Source organism: Manacus vitellinus, unplaced genomic scaffold (assembly GCF_001715985.3).
Source record: "Manacus vitellinus isolate BGI_N305 unplaced genomic scaffold, ASM171598v3 scaffold_0_pilon, whole genome shotgun sequence".
NCBI lineage: Eukaryota > Metazoa > Chordata > Aves > Passeriformes > Pipridae > Manacus > Manacus vitellinus.
Window position 1 is genome coordinate 40,664,443 of NW_021938789.1, and position 20,118 is coordinate 40,684,560.

The window sequence follows — 20,118 nt, forward strand, 5'->3', positions numbered from 1 at the left end:
CAGCAAGGAAAAATTCTCTATTCGCTTAAATAAGAGTCCAACTCGATGTTAGGAACCAGGACTTCTCTAAGCTATCTTCCATTCTTCATTATAGTACACTCCCTGGAATGATGCAGGAAAAAGCTCAAGAATTCAGAAGCGCAGCAGCCTTGGAGTCAAGAGCTGAATTGTAGCTTGTCTATGGATAGATAGGGCCTTGTGAGCACACAGCAAATGGATGGGCCACGTTTCAGTTATAACTTGTCTTGGATGCTGGTAGATGATTGTTTGGGCTCAAACACTTTGCCTGGGTATCAGAGCTTGAGCCAAGGCATTTGACCATGGAGAAAACAGGGTCCGTATATTGCATATAGACGAAGGTAGTTGTCCCTCTGACAGACTACTTCCTGAGCAAACAACTGTCACATGAATAAAGTCCATTCCTATCTGGTTGTAGACCAAACCAATTTCAAGTCCTAGACTACTCCAAGCTTGGATACATGACCACAAGCTAAGCCAGCAGCTCTTTAGACAGTGACCACAAAGTAGAATGTGTCAGAGGAATAGCTGTACACAGCCCACAGAACTTAACCTGCTCCAGGTTTCAGATGCCCGTTTTGGAGCGGATCCAATTTCGGTAGTAAGTCACTCGTGTGTACACTCCTGGTTTATTTGGCTTTCCGCATTCATCTCCCCAGCTCACTATTCCCACAAGATACCAGATTCCTCTGGAGTTCACATGTACCAGTGGCCCACCAGAGTCACCCTAAGGAGAAAAATGTCAACAGGTAAGAACAAAGCAAACAGTGTTCACCTCACTAATCCGAGTCTTAAATTGTTGCGTTACAACTGACAGGTATTTTTCTCTAGACCTCAGCTATAATTCAAGTTTCACACAGTTTACTGGCAAGACAGAGGCTGACAGCCCATGTCTAATTCAGTCTCTCCCAGTCCACTCCCTTACATTTGTATTCTCTCATAGGTGCATTATAAACTCCAAGCACTGAAGTTCAGACTTCAGCCCATGAGCCATGCAGCTCTTCATTTGCATCTGTCGAGATATTGAAACCCATAAACTTCAGACTCCCTAAAGTGTATTTTATTTCTAGAAAACATAAGTTTCCACTCCACCTAGTTTCTTATTATTATTACCTATAAACAAACTTACCTGGCAAGCGTCCACTTCCCCCTCCAAGTATCCAGCACACAACATTCCAGGTGTTATCACTCCACCATATACTTGTCTACTATTACAGATCTCAGTACTTATAATTTTCACTTCTGCTTGTCGAAGCTGATTAACACTATAGCCTAGAAGGAGAAGTGGTACAACAATTTGCAGACAGAGTATGCAACATAAAACATGCAAAGATTAGGAGTAGACAGATTTTCCTACAGCTTTTCTACCATCACAGGCAATTAAGGGATCTACCTAGACAATGTCTCAGAAATAAGAAAGTTCCCCCATCCACCAAAATCCTTCAGTTGTTCCCAAACATAACCCTTCTCTATCTTTCATCATCACCAGATACTCTTTAGCATAATGCACAAAGGCTTTTTTGTACATATTTCAGTATTAAATTCAACTGTAGGCTACAAGATACATCCTTGATATCCTTGGAAAGACAGGGCACAGGAAGGCAAGAGACACTCACCATCATTCTCCAAAGCTCCCCAACCTGTGACAAAGCAGGAAGCGTTGTCTGGGAAAACATGAGATGCTTCAGGAAGACACACACTGTGCACATCACTTGTGAACTCAATAGCAGATGCAAGTTCCACAACAGCCACATCATGTTCGTGATCAAGGATAACGTTACCATATCTTTCATGAACAATAATTCTTCGGACAAGTTTTCTCTGTTTTGGAGGTCTCAGCAGAATCCCAAAGCTGGCAGTCCACCTCCGAGGATTAGTTCCTCTGTAAGATATTTGAGGTTATGTCACAGCCACACAAAACAAGATCCCCAAAGAAGCTTAGCATCAGCATTTAAGCATCAGAAAGCAATGTGATCAGGTTTGCCTAAGGAAAGAGAAGAGTCAAACTTCATTATCTTTCAGCAGATACAGACATTAGAGGGGCACAAAAAGGTCAGAGCACCCAAGAGTCCTAAGGCCTTTAGAATCAGAAAGACGCTGATGACTTACTCTCTAAAGCAGTGGGCTGCAGTCACTAGCCAGGTATTGCTGATGATCGATGCACCGCAGCGATGGGTCCCGTCGAGTTGAATACTGGCCTGCCATGGCCATTCTCCATCCCGCGCACGCTGCCCACCAATTATTCTCTCCACTCCTGTGAAGGAGAATGCCTCTCTCCGTATTCCACAGCCTGCCAAAGAAAAGACAGCTCTGCTTTAGCTGACTGAAGGCCCTCATGGCTGCACACGCACATGTAACAGGGCAGGGTGTCTGTCAAGAGATGACCTTCACCTAAAGCAGGGAAACCAAGTGTCATGGTCACAAGTGACTCAGGATAGATGCAGGGTAAACAAGGAAGTTTGATAGAAGAGTCAGTACTTTTTCATTAAGCCAGTTTCCAGACACACCAGCCTATATGTACTCCCATGGGAACTGAAGGCTGTGTATCTGAGACACTGAAAGAAAGGATTTTTTTCAGGTCACCTCCAAATTAGCCTTGACAGCAGCAACAAAAAAGTAGTGTCCTCTTCCTCCAAAAATTTACTTACAGCCACTGTGCCAATTGCACAATCATATGTTACCCACCTGAAAAAAGTTAGATCCAATTCTCAGGGTCCATATGAAGATGGAAAACTAACATACAAACTCTTTGAGACTATGCAGGGGACTGATGCAGTCCCCTGGGAGCGTACTTATGTTTCTCCCTGTTTCCATAGGAGCTTTAAGACCTCAAGGGGGAGCACAGAACAAGAGATGGACTGAGAACCTACCAATCTCCAGGGCTGAGTCACTGCCTTGCTCTCACTGTGATCAGCTCTTCTCCCTCTCCCACCCTCTGCCCTTTTAGCTCAAATCTGACAGACACCCGTTCTCAAATGTTTCTGCATGGAGGAGGGGGCAGGAGGGAAAATGTTTTTTATTGGCCCAGAGCAACTGTAGTGCTTGTGCAAACTTGCTAACAGCAGCTTATCCACATCCCCAACTTCCCAGAACCAACATCAAAGCAAGTGCTTCCCGCCACCAGTTCAGAATGCTTTATTCTACAAACAGCACAGAGCCAGCAAGACTACAAGAAAATGAGCGCATCTTCCATGTCTCATGCACTCTCTTCTGCTCTAGTACATGAAATAAGTTCTTTTTTCAACTTGTTTCATAAAAACATCATGATTTTGTAAACACAGAACATCTAGAACCATGTCCCTGAAGTTTTACTATAAAGCATTTGTACTTACAGTTGTTTAATAGGTTATCTCCCTTTTCCTTATTCAACTCTGAAATGAAAAGCAAATACCACAGTGAGTATATCTCATATGCTCTGTGATTTAGCACAGACTTCCTCCCTGTACCCAGAAACACAAATTAAATGGGTTGCATTGCTGCATGGAGTGAAGTATGGTAAAAGGAGTAATGTGCTGTGTTGGAGAAGTTCAGTGAAGCTTTTGTTTGTCACTGAAAGTGTAAGGCCACAGGATATATCTTTCTTGCCTTAGCTCAAGGTTAACCAAAGTGGCTTACTACTGCAAGTAGGTCCAAGTTACATCTACACATATAACATGCACAGTACATGCATGTTATATGTACTTAACACTTACAGGCATCTTTTCAGCTTTAGTGTGGCAAGGTGGTCAAAACAGTCTTCATAAATCCTCAGTGCTGAGACTGACTGGAGCTAAACTGCAACATTTTCAATTTCTTTCCTACAAAACCCCCTCTGCCAGATTCAGATGGTAACCAGCGACAGATTCATGGGAGAGGATTACTGCCCAGGGAACCTCATGTTTTGTTACAAACACAGCAATTTGTCAAATAAGCAAAGGAAATGGTAGAGGGTGAAGAAGGGAACCATCTCATCTTTGCATTTTTTAATAGCTTGAGGACTCTGCTTTCAGTGCCTGGTGATACAGGTTCTTGTTCAATTCAATGTGTGCCTTAAAGTAGTTTGTGAATCCCTGGTCACAAAGTTGTTTTTTTGATGAATTGAGAGGGTCTGTCTCATTCAACACAAGTAGGTCATACAGAGAAAGCCTCTAATGGACAGAGGAGAGCTCACACCCATAAATCAGTACCTGTGTGTTTTAGTGCTTTGCATGCTACTTCTTCCAAGTTCCCAGGCTGTCAGCTTAACATACAGTTTTGAAAAGGCAAAAAAAAGAAAACAAGAATAGCCCATATTTGCATACTAAAGTGAAACTCATTACACTATGAACAGCAAAGTATGAGGAACCAATTCCTAGCTGAAAACACAAACCTAAGGCACTTGCCTGTGAGTCTAATGGTAGACTGGTCAACATCCAAGCCCATTGAGGTTGTTTGCAGTCTTCTGCGCAACACACGGTTGACATGACCCCAGGTCGTTGCTTCTCTGTCAGCAGAGGCAAATTTAAATACCAGAACAACAGATGCAAGCACTCCACCAGGATCTGGGCTACAAACCAACACAAACAGAGTGGTGTTGTCCTCTTTGCCCACTAATGCTCTTGGTTCTGCTTTGTACTGTCTGCCTGTTTATATGAGAACAGGTCTGGTTTGCACAGACATCTAGAACAAATAGCATAGCTGTGCACAAGTAAAGGAAGGTGATGACGTGTCAGCAGGCAGCCAAAGGTTCTCACTATGACAATGATCAGAGGGAATTTTCTGGACACTTTTATAAGCAGTAGAGCTGAGAAGCAGAGAAGGGATTGCTCCCTTTGGCCTCTACACAGATCCTGGTCACTAGGACACAAATGGCAATGGTAACAACACAGCAAGTTAAAACCCTTCAACAGATATCCAACATGCCATTCCTGACAGCCGTTCAAAAGATCCAGTTTAGAGCTACAGAAGTTAAAAAGGTCTTTTGGCATTTCTTTCCATTTAAGTCACTTGTCCATTTATTGGCCAGTTTGATCCATTGTATTTAGATACAACATACTCAGTAGTTTGAGATCACTTGCTGTCACTATAAAATGTTGAGCCCAATATTTTAAAGCAACAGTCTCAAGGAATGCAAACAAAGCCTTGAGGAAAAGACAGCAGAGATGCAGCTAAGCTGCTCCAGTGCCTAGTTGCACAAGGTATCTGTAGTGAAAATAAGAGTGGAAGAGATACACTGTTCAATCAACTTAAAAGTTGTGAAGAAATCTCTTGAAGTCTAGCTCCCAGTTCTGCAATTTCAGTTGATGTACACTATGGGAGGCTTTTGGAAGGAACCAGCATCAGAAAACAATGTAGAACAGTTTAAGCAAACTACTCATTCCATCTAGAGACAGGTAAAGGCAAGAAAGCCCAGAAGTGCTGTGAAGAAGGATATTTGTGGAAAGTTTGACATTCTTTACTGTATAGGAAAAAATATTCCACAGTAGATTTGAGCCTTACGGAAATACAACTCCAAAATAAGGCAGCATGAAGGAGAGGGAAGCAATGGCTCTTACCACTGAGAGTGATGCGTAATTACAGCAGAGGAAAGACTTAAAACCTCTCACCAAGGACATTTATATCTGTATGTTCCACTTGCCTCCTTCTGTCTACTGTATCTATGCCTATGTTCCCTTGTCTATATTTATGTATCTCACAGTGGATTCATTTATTCCTTCAGACCTTTCCAGAGAGGGAGGAGAATAGTACTCTCCTACTGTACACCATACAGAATGGTAAACACCAACCCAAGCTTTCATGGGAAGCAATAAGTATGATAAAGAGCTTACTCGGCATCTCTCGAGCTGTTAACTAGTAGTGAAGACAAAGATCACTCAATAATCCAGTTACTGCATCACAGTCACAAAAAACTAGTGTTCAGGGAATCAACCTGCAGAAGTATAAGGCCAGATTTCTCTTCCTTGCTGACCTCTGAAGGCAACTGAGCCCTCAGTATTTTGAGCACTGCAGGAGAGTGACAACCAGACAAGGCTTACTCATCCTGCCAGTATAACCCAAGCATAAACAACACAAAATGCTCCATATGGTCAAGCATCCCTGCTTATTCCAGGCCACCACATTACTTACCTTAGACTGACAACGTGGGACCTGATGTACCTTTTACTTAGAAAGGAGTTCTTGAATACTTCAGACATCTGTTAAAAGAAAAGGGTGTGTTAAAATACACCTGTAATAAGTACATGCTTTCATAATATAACAGTCTCATGAGCCTCTGAAGCACAAGAAAATGCTTTCAGATCTCCACCTCTACACCAAAGCTACCATTAAATTTCCATCAGAGGATACAGATCCAAAATAAACAGCTGAGTTGGCCAATTTCACTGTCTGTTCTGCTCTATGGTTGCCGGTTTCACCACAGAGCTGCTGGAACAGACAGCACCTGTGCTTACCATCTGCTTGCACACAGTCAGCAACACATCTTTAACCCACTACAGCAAGGTTTAGACAGGTAAGGCCAGACATGTAAGGATGAGGTAAAATCACCTCTGACTATTTCCAGTCACACAACTGCAAGACCCCTCACCATAGCCCAGGCATGAACAGAAAAATATCTTAGTTTACCATGGTTTCAATTTCTTCGCTTAGGTTCCTGAACTCATCTGTGGTTTGCCTTTCATACTGAGGGTCATAGTTGACATTGGTGATTAAGAAAGACACATTGTAATATCTGTCTTGATCTACAGAGGAGAAAAAAAAAAGGCAGTTGCTTCAATTCAAAGATGAACAGTACCTCATAGAATATGGCACAAGCAAGGGATTCAGGCTCTGGTTGTGATCCTATCAGCTGTGGGATTACAGCTTTAGCAGCACTTTGGGAAAAGGGGGATCTGGACCATGCTGATGCTCTATGAACCAGCTAGGGGCTCATTTCTTCTTTGAGAACCATCTGAAGTAACTGTAAATTATACCCATTACAACATTTCTCTGGGGTCTTTCTTTTTTTTGGCCTGAGGTGAGCACAGCATAAGACAAACCAGCCCACATATGTCCCTTCTGACTCAGTAGACACACTCACTCCTCCCTGGCTGCACTCTGGCATGTCCCTGACCCTCTGAAAGGCAGGTGACACAGAGCTATTTGCATCCATTCAGCAGTTGGGTTATGTTTAAAATCTGGTTCTCCAGTGAATGGTAGAGTGACCCCAAAACATAGGGTTGGCAAAAATCAAAGCTAAGATGTAGCTCTGCCACTGCTTCTTCTAGTGTCCTAATGCAAGCCACGACCTCATTGACTCCTGGTGAGCTGACAACATGATTAGTTCCGTTCCAGCAGGAAGGCATTTCAAAACCACTCACACTTGTATCTCAGAGACTGGGAATGGAATGACTTGGCTTCATTCATGAGCCAAGTGGCTGGGAATGGAATGACTGGGCTTCAAGTCATGAGCCAAGATGGTTGGACTTGGTAATCGTAAAGTTCTTTTCCAACCTTAACAATTCTGTGATCTGCTACTGAAACTGAGCCCTTGGCAATCAGGACTGACTCCTGAGCTCCAAAAAGCCCAGGAGCTCTGCCCTCTCTGTTTCTGTAATATTCTCATCTGGAGGTGCCAGGTTAAGTTTCTACAAAACCCCTGTTCAATACCAAGCTTACTATGCATAGCCTGAGTACTAGACAGACCTCTGGCTTATACAGAATACTGCTATCCTTTGGTTCACCATGGATACCAGTGGAGGAGCCAGTGCAAAACAAGAAAAAAATAGAGGGTTAAAACTGAAATCCCTGATTCAAGTAAAGGGTACTTCAAGTATTCTTGCAGGTTTTCAAATCAATTCAGATCTTGAATAGGGTTTAGAGAGTTTTCTCATGGGGGTTCTATACTAGGGGTGAATCATATACTTAAATGATCAGACAAGACAACAGTAGCAGGTGAAACACAACAGATTCCTGAAGACTCGTGACAACAAAAAGAGTGGTGCACTTACCGTTACACAAAAAAAATGTAATCAAGCCAATGATGAGGGCTAAGCCTACTATCACTGACACAACAATGACTGCTATCTTCCATGGCTCTAAACGCCTCGTTGCTCTGTCCATCTGGATCACTACCTGTATTGAAGAAAACAACAGGGAGAAATTCAGCTCTAGTACAAAGACAATAGTACATCCTGAGTATGCAGCTTAGCTCAGCTGGAAAACCTCACAAAATGAGGTAGGTAGGGAAGGACCCTGGACCGCCTGTTTAAACTGGGTCCCTCTACAGCAGGTTGCTCCAGGCCTTGTCCAGTCAAGGTTTTAATATCTCCAAGGATAAAGATATCCCAGTCTTTCAGGATGCCTGGTCCAGTCTCTGCCCATGCTCGTGGCAAAAACTTTTCTTTATATTTAGTGAGAATTTCCTGTGTTCTTACTTTCCTCAGTTTCCTCACATACACCCTGAGAAAGAGTTTTGCAGGTATTGCTTGTAGAGACAATTTCCCATCAAGAAATATTATACAGATTTCAAGTGTAGGGGACTGCCCACACAGGTGCTTAAACTGAACATAATACGTAATAATTCATGACTGATAAAATATGTTCTACACCAAGGATACTCTAGGCTACCAGAGATGCCATATAACATACAGCTTTGGTTATTTTTAGTTGGTATGAGTAGCAATATTCACTGATTCCCTACAGGGTTTGGGGTTTATTGCACCAAAGGCACATATACATTGTAAGAGACCACATACTGTCTCCTGCCAGTCTGTGAGAGAAAGAGCTACTTGTGCAAACGTGACATGGCAACAAGACCCAGACTTAGGGATTTGCTGAAAGTCAACAACAGATCTGTAAAGGAGTTGAGAACTTGACTCACACATGGACAAAGGCATATAAGCCCTTCTCCTACATTTATGTCCTCCAGTGCAGCATTAAGCAAAAGAACAGTAGGAAAACTGTATTTTTGCACATGTCCTCAGTAACTTTGTAGAAGGATGATGCAAAACCCTAAGCATAATTATTTAAGACCCCCAGTAATTCCACAGCACACTATGTAGTAATTGTCATGACACACACCGAGTCTCCACATCATGATCTGCATTAGCACAAGGTAACAGAAAAACACGTGAGATAATCTCTCAGACATGCCTGGAGTGACAAATGGCAGCAACCAGCCCTGGGGAGGAGGTCTGAGCTGGCTAGTCACCACAATGTTTTAAACCCATTGATCCATGCTTGTATTTCTGTGGACCAGACATATTAAATGCTGTTTTCCCCTTTTCAGGCCCATGGCACAGTCATTTCTGAGCAACATCTGAGAAGCTGGGGGCAAGAAGAGGCAGAAAGGCAGACAGAGAAAATAAGTCTTGCAGGTTTTCTAACTATAAGGTGTCAAAGAAAAAGTCACAGTAAAAGCAGAGTAGGATACCAGTAGAGGTTCTGTCTTAGGAAATGATCTGAGGGAGCAGATGAGCAGTGAAAGCAGGGGTATGGTGCACAAATCCCAAAGAGGAAAAGACAGTGAAGTTGTGGGAGAGTAGAATGGTGTTATATGCTCTGCTCTTATGACAAGAAAGCCAAGTAAAGTCACAAGCAAGAGATGGCAAGCAAAGCAAACAAAAACAAAACCCAAAACTGACAGCAGCGACAAAAAATCCCAGCAACAGACCAGATAGCACTACAGAGGCAGCAGCTGAGAGGTCTGCAGACAGTCAAGGTATGCTCAGCAAGTGACAGGGGAGTTGAAAACAACTAAAAGTTTAATCTCCTCACGTAAAACCTTGGTTTTGGCTAGTCAGAGTGCTGTCAGGTATCTCAGTCCAGTCCATTACTTAAGAAGGTAAGCAGGCTAATTTTTACCTGCTGAAAGAGGTGGCATACTGGGAAGAAAAAGTTGAACAGGATAGCTTCAGCCAGCATCACAACTGCAGGTAGACACAACCAGCAGCTTAGTGTTACCAAAATACACAGGACAGGTGACCAGGAATAAGTCTTCTGCTTCAGTCACATACTACAGAGAAGCCCAGTACCTATCCTTCTGTTGTTCCTACTTTACAGGGCAAAGTTCTATTCTGGTAATGCACAGCCCAAGTTTTCTCCCCACTAGAGTGGCTCAGTTCCCTGATGGCAAGGCTCTGAAAATTGACTTCAGGGCAGTTGATAGGAGCCTGAAATCCCAGGCTGGCCAAGGTTACTTTCTTTGCAAAATCCAAGTTGCAGTAAAAACACGTAAATAACACACATTGGAACTCAACCACTTCCAGTGAGGCCTTGACTTCTCAACATCTAGACTTTCACTGTATAAACTATCCATTAACCCTGAGGGTTTAACTGATGGAGAGATTCAGATAAAAACCCAAGACCAGTGGGACTGTTCTGCTTGTTTCTTTAATACACTGCAGCCTCCCATGAAGCACTCCCACACTCATCTCACAGTTCACAGTCTTTCACAGTCCCAGTTTATGGAATTGCAGCATACCTCATGGGCAGTGAATTATAACCCTCAAGGGCAAGCCTCTTGGCTCATCAGAACAGCCCACTTCAGCAACATGCCTCTGCCCCTCCTTAGCTAGCCACCTCTCATGCTTGAAAGATGCTGCTTTAGCATCTTATTTTGCTCTCCTCACTGGAGAGTTTTTGCTTCCAACCTGAGCCCCTACCACCCATCTCAATCAGACTGATTCCCTGTGTTGCAACTGTCCTCACCCCAGTGTGCTTCCACCTGAATGGCAATGGGAGCACCATTCCTTCATTGCTCCTGGCACAGAAAAAGCACAGCACAGCCCTGGCAGCATGTGGCTGACTCTGCAAATATTGAGGCAACAGTACTCTGGTATTGTAACTGCTGTGTTTCTTGAAATGTATACAGATTTCATCAAGATATGGCTTTATGCCTCAGCTACAAAAGCTTAAGATTCAGAAAACCAAGCATCTCACTACCTGTGGGACTCATGCTCTCACAGGCAGCACTGTCCTTCCAACAGTCTGTCTCTATTTCCTTTTCATGCAAATACAGGCTACAGCAACAAACACTGGCAGCACAGACCTGCTTCTCCTCCAACATATCAGAACTGCTTGTTCTCTACAGGTCATATAGACTTGCAAGGGGAAACAGATACCTCAGGAACTACTGTAATGCCAGAGGAAAAAAAAACATGGGAGATGAGGAATAAAAGCCTACTCCACTTCTGATACTGATTTCGCTTTGAATTTTTTTTCAGAAAACAGTTTAAAGGAAGCACTTCCATATATTTCTGCTTTCATATCACAGAATCACAGAGTGGTTTAGGTTGGAAGGGACCCTAAAGATCATCCAGTTCCAACCCCCCTACCATGGACAGGGACACCTTCCACTAGACCTGGTTGCTCAAAGCCCCATCCAACCTGGCTTTGAACACTTCCAGGGATAGGGCATCCACAGATTCTCTGGGCAACATGTTCCAGTGTCTCACCATTTTCAAAGAGAAGAATTTCCTCCTAATGTCTACTCTAAATCCCTCTGTCAGTTTAAAGCCATTCCCCCCATCTTATCCCTACATGCTCTTGTAAAAAGTCCTTCCAACTTTCCTATGACCTCTTTTAGGTACTGGAAGGTGCTATAAGGTCTTCCCAGAGCCTTCTCATCTCCAGGCTGAACAACTCCAATTCTCTCAGCCTGTCTTCCTAGGAGAGGTGTTCCAGACATCTGATCATCTTCATGGCCCTCCTCTGGACTCAGTCCAACAAGTCTATGTCCTTCTTATCCTGGGGACCCCATAACCCATTGGCTATGCTTCTTTTGATGCAGTCCAGGACATGGTTGGCTTTCTGGGCTACAAGTGTACCTTGCCTGCTCATGTTGAACTTCTCATCAACCAACACCCCCATGGTGTCAACCAACATCCCCATAAAGGTAAATAATATGTATGTAGGGTATATATTTGTATATAGGATATACAAGTTAAAGTGGAAATATCTTTTCAAAACCAAAAAGGTTTCCTCCCTTTAGCAGGATGTTTTCAACTTCCATCTTGCTAAGATAAGTAACAGAACAGGAAAAAAAATTTCTTTTGCAATGGAAGGACCAAGTCTCACCAACTCCCACAGTGTACAATTGCCAGTATCCTTCAATTGTACTGTCTGTGTGCAGAATCCAGCTCAGCAGCCCCCATATTTTGGGGGTTTTTTGTCTATTTTATCTCACAACTAGGTTGGCCTAGCTCTGTTGAGACAGAGGCTAGGGTGGTTAGTGAAAGCCAGTTCTTGTTCAGGTTATGACCACTCAGTGCATTCATTATTCATACACGTTACACCTCCAACTAGGTCTTTGCTCCCGTAGCCTTTTTGCTATTGTGCCATGGAGGGCAAGCTTGTCATGCTCTACCAGAATAACCACCTGACAGGGTTTCCTGTGCTTGGGACATCCAGCTCCATAGTTAAATAATTTAGTGGCAGGTGGGACCCCCTGTTTAGGAATCAGACATGGTTTCTCTGCACTCTAGTAACCAAGCAAATTCTGCTCCATCAACACTCACTGGTCAGAGAAGCACTGATCCTCTGCAGTGCTGATGAAAGCAGAAGCAGAAATTATTTCATCACCTTCAACCATGGCTGCATGATTTCTTTCTTCTTGTGGCAAAGAGGCAGTACTTAATAGATAGGCATTTTCCTCAGAAGAGCCCCAATACCACAGCTGTCTGTGTAGATGCCTTCCAGAATCAATCCCACTTGTCTTGCTTCCTTATATCACAGGTTTCCACTTTTTTTATTGCCCAAACTCCAGTAAGCTACAAACTAACTCTTAGTGGGGCAGAAAAGGGAATTCAGGTAACACCAATCCATTCACCCTCTTATGAATGAGATAACTCTCATACTGCAGGAGCAAACCTTAGCAAGAGATCAGCATCCAAATTCCACTGGGACACCTGGAAAGCCAAATCCTCTCTGTTCTGAAAACCAACTCCTCACAGCCTATGTCTGGCAGCTCTCAGTCTGCAGTGAATTCGTGAGAAGTTTCAAACCCAAGATCTTTTATTTCAGTACGAAACTGCTTATCTTGGCAATACTACCGGCGAAAAATCCCTGTTCTCATTGAAAATATGCACCATTCCCAAAGGGCCCAAGACAATCCATGACAGCAGCACCTCTCCATTTCATATCACAGTTAATTTGGCTCTGGAAAAGCGAACTATTAAGTCTCCTAGTTTACACACCTTGGCTCTGAGCCAAACATTGTGGTTTGATCATCAAAAAGTTATTCTATACTGAAAAAAAAAAAATCCAAAAGAATTATTGTGAAAATAGCTATGTTTTTATAGAATTAAGTATTTAAGATACACTAAAGTTATGTTTAGATAGAGATATATTAAATCAAACTTCAATACAGAATACTTTAGTAAGTGAAATATGGCAAGAAATAAAGCTACATTAGTAGATATTGGCACATTAGGAAGAAGAGTTGCACTGAAATTTGACAGAGCTGAAATTGTCTGGTCTTCCTTGTGAAACCAACTAGAAAACACGTAGGATTTCAAGTTAGATTCCTGATCAGCACCAAATGAATTCTTTACCTTCGAATTTGAAACATTTACCCAAAAGCAAAAGACAAGAACAATACACAGGTGACAAACTGTTTTTCCTCTCTCATCATGTACCAGACTCCCTAAAATGTTACTATATTCATTCACAATGCAATTAATGAATGTTCAGCTCCCACCTCTGCCTGACGGATTTGATTCACTGTACTGAGCTTATCCATCTCTCCTGGTTGAGTTACTGTGAGCTATCAAAAGCCTCAGCAAAAGATACCAACAAACTGATCAGAAAATGTCTTCTCAGACAAGAAAAGGATGTATAACTTTATCATGTGTTCCTAGTCACTGAGCTGTTGGATAAGCAGGGAACAGCTACCCTGTTCTGTTTTACAGATCTGCCCTCGACATTCTTTTACTTCTTGAGATAAGCCCTCATAGCACTCCAAACTAGATTTGCCTTTAGATTAATGTTTTCTGGTACCAACTGTTTACTGAAGTGTATTGCCACACTCTGCATAGACGAAAACACGCAACCTCTTCTATGTGATCTGCTGCTGCCTTCCTATAATGAATTTATTATTGCACTTTTTATTATTATACACCTGCTAACTGATAATCCAGTACTCTCAGAAGAGTCAGTGGCAGAGGTTGGGTGGCACATCTGCTGAGGAGGATCTCTCCGCATTTATGGCCATGTCTGGTTTTTCCAGTCAATGTTGGATTCAGGCACATGTCTACAATCACTCTTACTAGACACTCTTCATAGGGCAACTGAACAGATTAATCTGCTGGCCTGGTGGGTGAGATTGGAAAATCCGAACTAGGTCCCTAAATCTATCTGCCTTGGCAGGGTGGTTGGCAATGGCAGCAACTGAAATGCACCTGGCTTAGTGCAGGAGCCCTGTAGCAAAAGCACAGGGCCACAAAGCAAGATATGCTGATTTCACTCCCACCTTTACCACAAGCAACCACACCAACCTAACATGTCTCCTATGCTCTTTTGTGGCATACTCAGGATACACGTACTTAAAAGAATGGAACAACCTCTACTCTTTGAGAACTGAAACAGAAGAAGCTAGTGCCTGCCTAAGTACTGTGAGACCCTTGTTTGGATGAGGTCAGTTACCTACCAGTCTCAATTACTCAATGTTTAATTTCTCCTAAAACAATTCTGATACAATGGAAAACTTCCAAACATTGAAGGGATCTGCTGAGAGAAACAAAATGTATGTTCTTCTATGCGTCACACTGAATCAGCTTGATCTCCCCACACCCTTGAACATCCCACAAAAACAGTAGGTGCTGCATGCCACCACTCTGCAGTCAGATAAAGCATCAGTAATGTATTTGCCACTTACTAATTGAGCTCCTCCCCTTAACCCTCCAATTTTGCTAAGGTCTTGCTGCTTCCCAAGAGCACATTTCAGCTGGGTAAAGACAACAGCTCCAAATATTGTTCTTATTACTTACATGAAGATTCAAGGGCAGCATTTCAGTCTCTGGGATGTCTTACCAGCAACTATATCCATCATGGAAAAATGGTGCTTATACAGGCTTCCCTGATTATTGGATCACCTGTGCAATTAGCACAGAAGGTTTGTTGTTCCTTACTCTCTCATCCATTTTGCATACAACTCTTTGGAAGCTAGGAGCTCTTTAATTGTTGGAATAGAGCTAGGCTCCTGTACCATTTCAACGGTCTGTGGGACACAACTGGATTGCCAACAACTGAAATACCCTTGATCAATAATGTGTCTTTCTATAGTTGACTCCCACAGCCAACATCTTGAAAAAGATTCTCGTATTCTGAAATCAGCTTTAATAGAAGTAGGAGGGCTACTCACTGCATAAGGACTTTACAATCTCCATCAACATGTCAGAGGCAATATCAGTGTAAAGAAAAAATTAAGTACAAGCCACTGATTACAGTTGGTTTAGGATAAGGTTCTGTAACTTCTACATCATCTTTACCACTTCAATTTCCATTTCCAGCTGTGTTGGTCATAGAAAAGTATCTTGTTCTGTTAGTTTGGCAGTCACAGATTATGGCAGTAGATCTCTGCTTTTCAGCCTTCAAAAGTAGCTCTGCCTGCCTCCCTTTGTCCTTCTTTGACTGGTTGAAATCTACTCCAAAAACGAGGCACCACACTAGTAGTTGTAGTCTTTGTAGGTTTTCAGTTTGATTTTCATTCCAAGACAGGGTGGGAGAAACAGTCAGGTGCCAGATTTGGTGTGTTTCCAAGCTGATTCTGCACAGATTAACACTTCACTGGCTGCACACTAAGTCCATGAAAATAAACAAGAGCACAAGAAGCTACTATTACCAACTGTACTCCTCTCATCCTCTAGTTCAGCAGTTGAAACTGCAACACATTTTAACTGCACAAGCACAGACAGTAGATCAGAGTCAGGGCACAGTAAGATGACTCTCACCTGCTTTCCACATAGGCCACCCCAGTTTGTCACACCATGCTGCAGAGGAGCTGCAGAATTCTCAGAAAACAAATGCATTTCAGTTGAGGAGAAAGGCTGAAATATCAGAAGGATTACTGATGCATGAAAGGCAGATCAAATCAGAAGCAAGCTCAGAATTGGTGCCATTCCCCCCACACTCTCGGTCAAAGCTCAAACTGCCCTATAAATCTACACACGATATAGCCATGCTGCCCAAGCTACCAAGGAGCAAGACAGAAGCCTGTGGCACTCACCTCTGGCTACCACTGAGAGGCTGGCAAGAAGCTCTTCTGTCCAGGAGATGCACTGTCCTGAACGCCACAACACACTGTGCAGCATCTCAGCATAGACTTGAGGCTTTATCTCCTGAATTAAGAAAGAAAGGAGTCATAGGCAAGTCAGAACAAACAAGTCCAGCAAGTCTCAGTGACAGAGGCTTACCCAGTAGCATGATTCCTCCCCTAAAACAATAACAATACACTTCTTTCATCACACCCTTCATCCAGGAATCCCGAAGCCTTCTCAGAGTATTAGCTACACCCTGCAACACCCCAAATCAGAAAGCCATGAAAATTTTGCAAGGACGCGGAGTGTATTTCCTTCTTTGGTATAATTAAGAACAAATCAGAAATTATGGGCAGGACCAATGCATAAAATTTTCATGCTCAAAAGAGACAATGTTCAGTCCTAGACCAGATACAGACCCGACATAAACGGATGGAGAATCAGTGGCATGTGCCTCTAAACTCCCTTGAACTTCCTTGAAATTGCACATTCAGCTAGACAAGAATTTGCCCTCATAGCAACAGCTAAATTCAATTTTTTCATTCTTCTTTAATTCCTTAGGTGCTAATTTTAATTGTGGTCACCTAGCCACCCACACATTTCTGTCCTGGAAAAATTCTTCTGTGTCATAAACATTTCTGATATGAATATTTGCAGGTTGTCTAAATAAGAACTTCCACTTCTGCTAGTGACAGCAAGTTAGCTGGCAATCAATTAACACAAGCACAAACTCTAACCTAAAGTTAACCTAAAGTAACATTTCTCAATCTTTTCTTGGGAATCCTTTTTTCAGTTTTAAGTTTTCTCAGTACCACCAAAATTACTAGAAGATATATATTACCACATAGCCCTACACAAAGATTTGTTTCAGAAGGCAAGTAAAGACAGAACATCACAAGATACATGTATGGCACATATTTGCTTTGCTCTGCTGCAATAAACTTTTCAACCTCTAGGGACTCTTTTCCTCCACCTTACTGACCTTCCGTTGACCTCTCTACAGCTCAGGGATCACCAGCTTAGTAACACGCTGATGCAAATACACCTTACATGTCTGGAGCTCTTCCTTTCACCTTATGTTAAGTCCATACCCAAGTAACAGGAAGACTGACTTTCAGAGAAGGCTAGCTTCTTTTGAATGAAACATAGGTTAAGATAAGCCTCAGCTTCTCATAATTTAAATTCAGTCAATGTCTCAGCATAAATTATTACAAAACAGGATGAATATGGTTGTTAATGACACATATAATGTAATTGCTTCTCAATTCTTTAACTGGAAGCTGCACCACCATCCCATATAGGAACACTTGAGTCAGTCCAGATGTGCAAGAGAAATGCAGTCAGAAGCCTAGCTAGAGGGTGACAATTCCAGGGTAAAGTATCAAGTGTCACATGATTACCTGACCTGTGTGTAGGTGGTGCAAAGACATATTAATTCCAGGCACCCCATGATCCTCAGACATAGAGTCCTTTCTTGTGACTTGGTTGTGCCATAGGTGGAAGAACACACAACACAGAGCCAACATGGCAATCCCTGAACAGTCTCACCAGCAGGCAAAAACCCCATTGCTGCTTAAGGAAAGAGGTAAAACTGAGGAGGCTTTTTTAGGGCACTGAAAAGCTTTTCCAGCCCTAGTTTCATGACAGAAAGGCACTAAAGTGATAAAGGATGTAATATTCCTGGTCAATGGTCCCCATCTCTGCACAAGGTGTCTGAGGATCTTCTTGGACTGACAAGACTTCCCTGCAGCAGAGAAAAAGGGACAGGAAACAGCCTTATGTGGCTCAGTTGCCAGGTACCAAACAGATTTAGTTCCTGATTCCAGAGAGAGTGTACTGATGTGCCCTCTGGTGCTACACTGCCAAACTTCAAAAAAAGTTTGGACAAGCTGGGAAATGCTGGGAAGGAGTCAGGTGTTGTGGTCTAACTGGGCACCACATAAAAGAAAGCAAAGAGATTCTGGAAGCAGGACATAAGATGCAAAAGACAAGGACCCCCACAATAACCCAGCTGGTGAGGAGGCAAAGTCTCAATGCATGACTAAAGCAGTGGAGTAAGGCAGTGAGGCTCAGGTTCACCAGGGACTGGGGAGCTTCTAGAGTAGATTAGGCCCACTAAAGGATGACCAAATTTCCACCAGAAGTGAGATGGAAACAGGATCTGTACTCCACATCAGGAAGACCATACAGAAATTTCAAACTGACAAGTAGGAGAAAGCAGACTGATGCACACAGAATGCCTTGTTCTGAATCCTATGGTAGATATTACAACCTCGAGTAAAGAATGGGATAGAAGTTTGCAAAAGTAAAAGAATAAACAAAAGAAGTTTAAAAAGTCAGATATGAACAGGATACAGTGGCAGAATGCCAAAACAGTGCTTTCTGTGTTTCTCAGAATTCTCTAAGACATTGATGGCACAAAACCAGAATGCTTACCTTAAACAAGGACTTGGACACTTCAGGTATAAAGGAAACATGGGGGCAGGAAGGCAGTGGAATGGGGAAATCCCAGGGAACTACTGTTCCAATTATTTTAATTACTCTGAAGTAAAATGTGAAATATTTTACAATAATCACTCAGATAATACTGGATTTCTAGATGCTGTGAAGAACTGTTTCAGGCACAAGCAGCTAGGAAATCCACAAAATGGGAAGCAGATCTTGATTCAGTCCTGACCAGTACAAGCAATTGATTTATCATTTTTCTGCCTGAACTATATCAGCATCAGATTCACCATTTCTACAGACACCCAAAGGCAGAAGATCAACTACTATCATGCAGAATTTTAAGACAGGAATCATACAAAATTATAAAAATCCCCTAAAAGGAGAACCTTGAAGTACGTGTTTTGTGGAGACAGAGACTATTTCAAGACATCATGTTGGTCTCAGAGCAAACTACTTACCAAGAGAACAGAAAAGCAAAAGAAAACAAAGTTATATCACAACATTAATCCACATTACACCTGCATCCTGAATATTCCATTAAATTGTAGTCCATTTGCCCATCTCTGATACAGAGTAACAGTAAAAGGTCCCAAAAGAAGCAGTACAGCTGGTCAAATGAACAAAGCAGATTCTATGTATGGGATGCCCAAATAGACCAGGATTGTGCAACCTGACAAAGGTGTAGAGGAAGGGATAGGGGTCTAGAAAGTAACATGTGGAGTAGTGAAAGTGAAGAGGAAAACACTATTCACTGTTTCTTCTCATACAATAACTCTGGGACTTCAAACAAGAGCAGTAGATTTAAAAAAAGAAAATACTGTCATATAATATCAGGTCAGGTACATGACTCCTTGATGCATGCAAGGAATATAAAATGTCAAATATTTTACACATTCAAAGGGAATAATCTTTCAGGGAAGAAAATGCCACATAGAGTTCTTAAGTATGATGATTTCACCTTTGTGATCCAAGAACTCCCTGACTCAAAGCACCAGAAATTTTAAAAAAAAGCTATCAGGAAGCACTATAATCTGACTGCTGTATCTCAAATTCCCTAGGTGTCCTCCATTGATTACTCCACAAGGATCTAGTTCATTCAACTGCCAGGCATTCCTTCATGACAACAATAAAGTACTATTAGTCCTGTGATAGAACAACTGCCAACTTGGAATCGATGTTTTCCCCATCTGTCTTCTGAGCAAAATGTGGTCTGACCTGCCTAGCTAGGTCAGTAGCCACAGGAAGGATGAACTGGTGTCTTTGCTCTTAGTCAGCTAAGGAACCATGGCACACTCTCATCAGAATAGTTCAACAGTACAAGGATCATGTAGTCCAATTGCCAATAAACTATAGGCACCATGCTTCTCAACACTCAACAGCGCATTAGGCTCGGGTACAGAGGAAGCTTGTGCTCTGCTGCGACCAGCACTCCTGGCTACAGAAAGCCCTCTCTGCGTAGTGT

At 42.4% G+C, this 20,118-nt stretch overlaps 1 protein-coding gene across 1 annotated transcript; it reads right to left on the reverse strand.

The window, feature by feature from the left end:
• Positions 1–583: 583 nt before the first annotated feature.
• On the reverse strand, positions 584–16,270 carry LOC103766160 (transmembrane protease serine 11B-like protein). Its single transcript, XM_008933174.3, is given in 10 exon segments — positions 584–745; positions 1,148–1,290; positions 1,635–1,900; positions 2,128–2,308; positions 3,351–3,389; positions 4,380–4,543; positions 6,103–6,170; positions 6,598–6,713; positions 7,962–8,081; positions 16,174–16,270. Coding segments are annotated over 10 exon segments (1,356 nt in total).
• Positions 16,271–20,118: the final 3,848 nt, after the last annotated feature.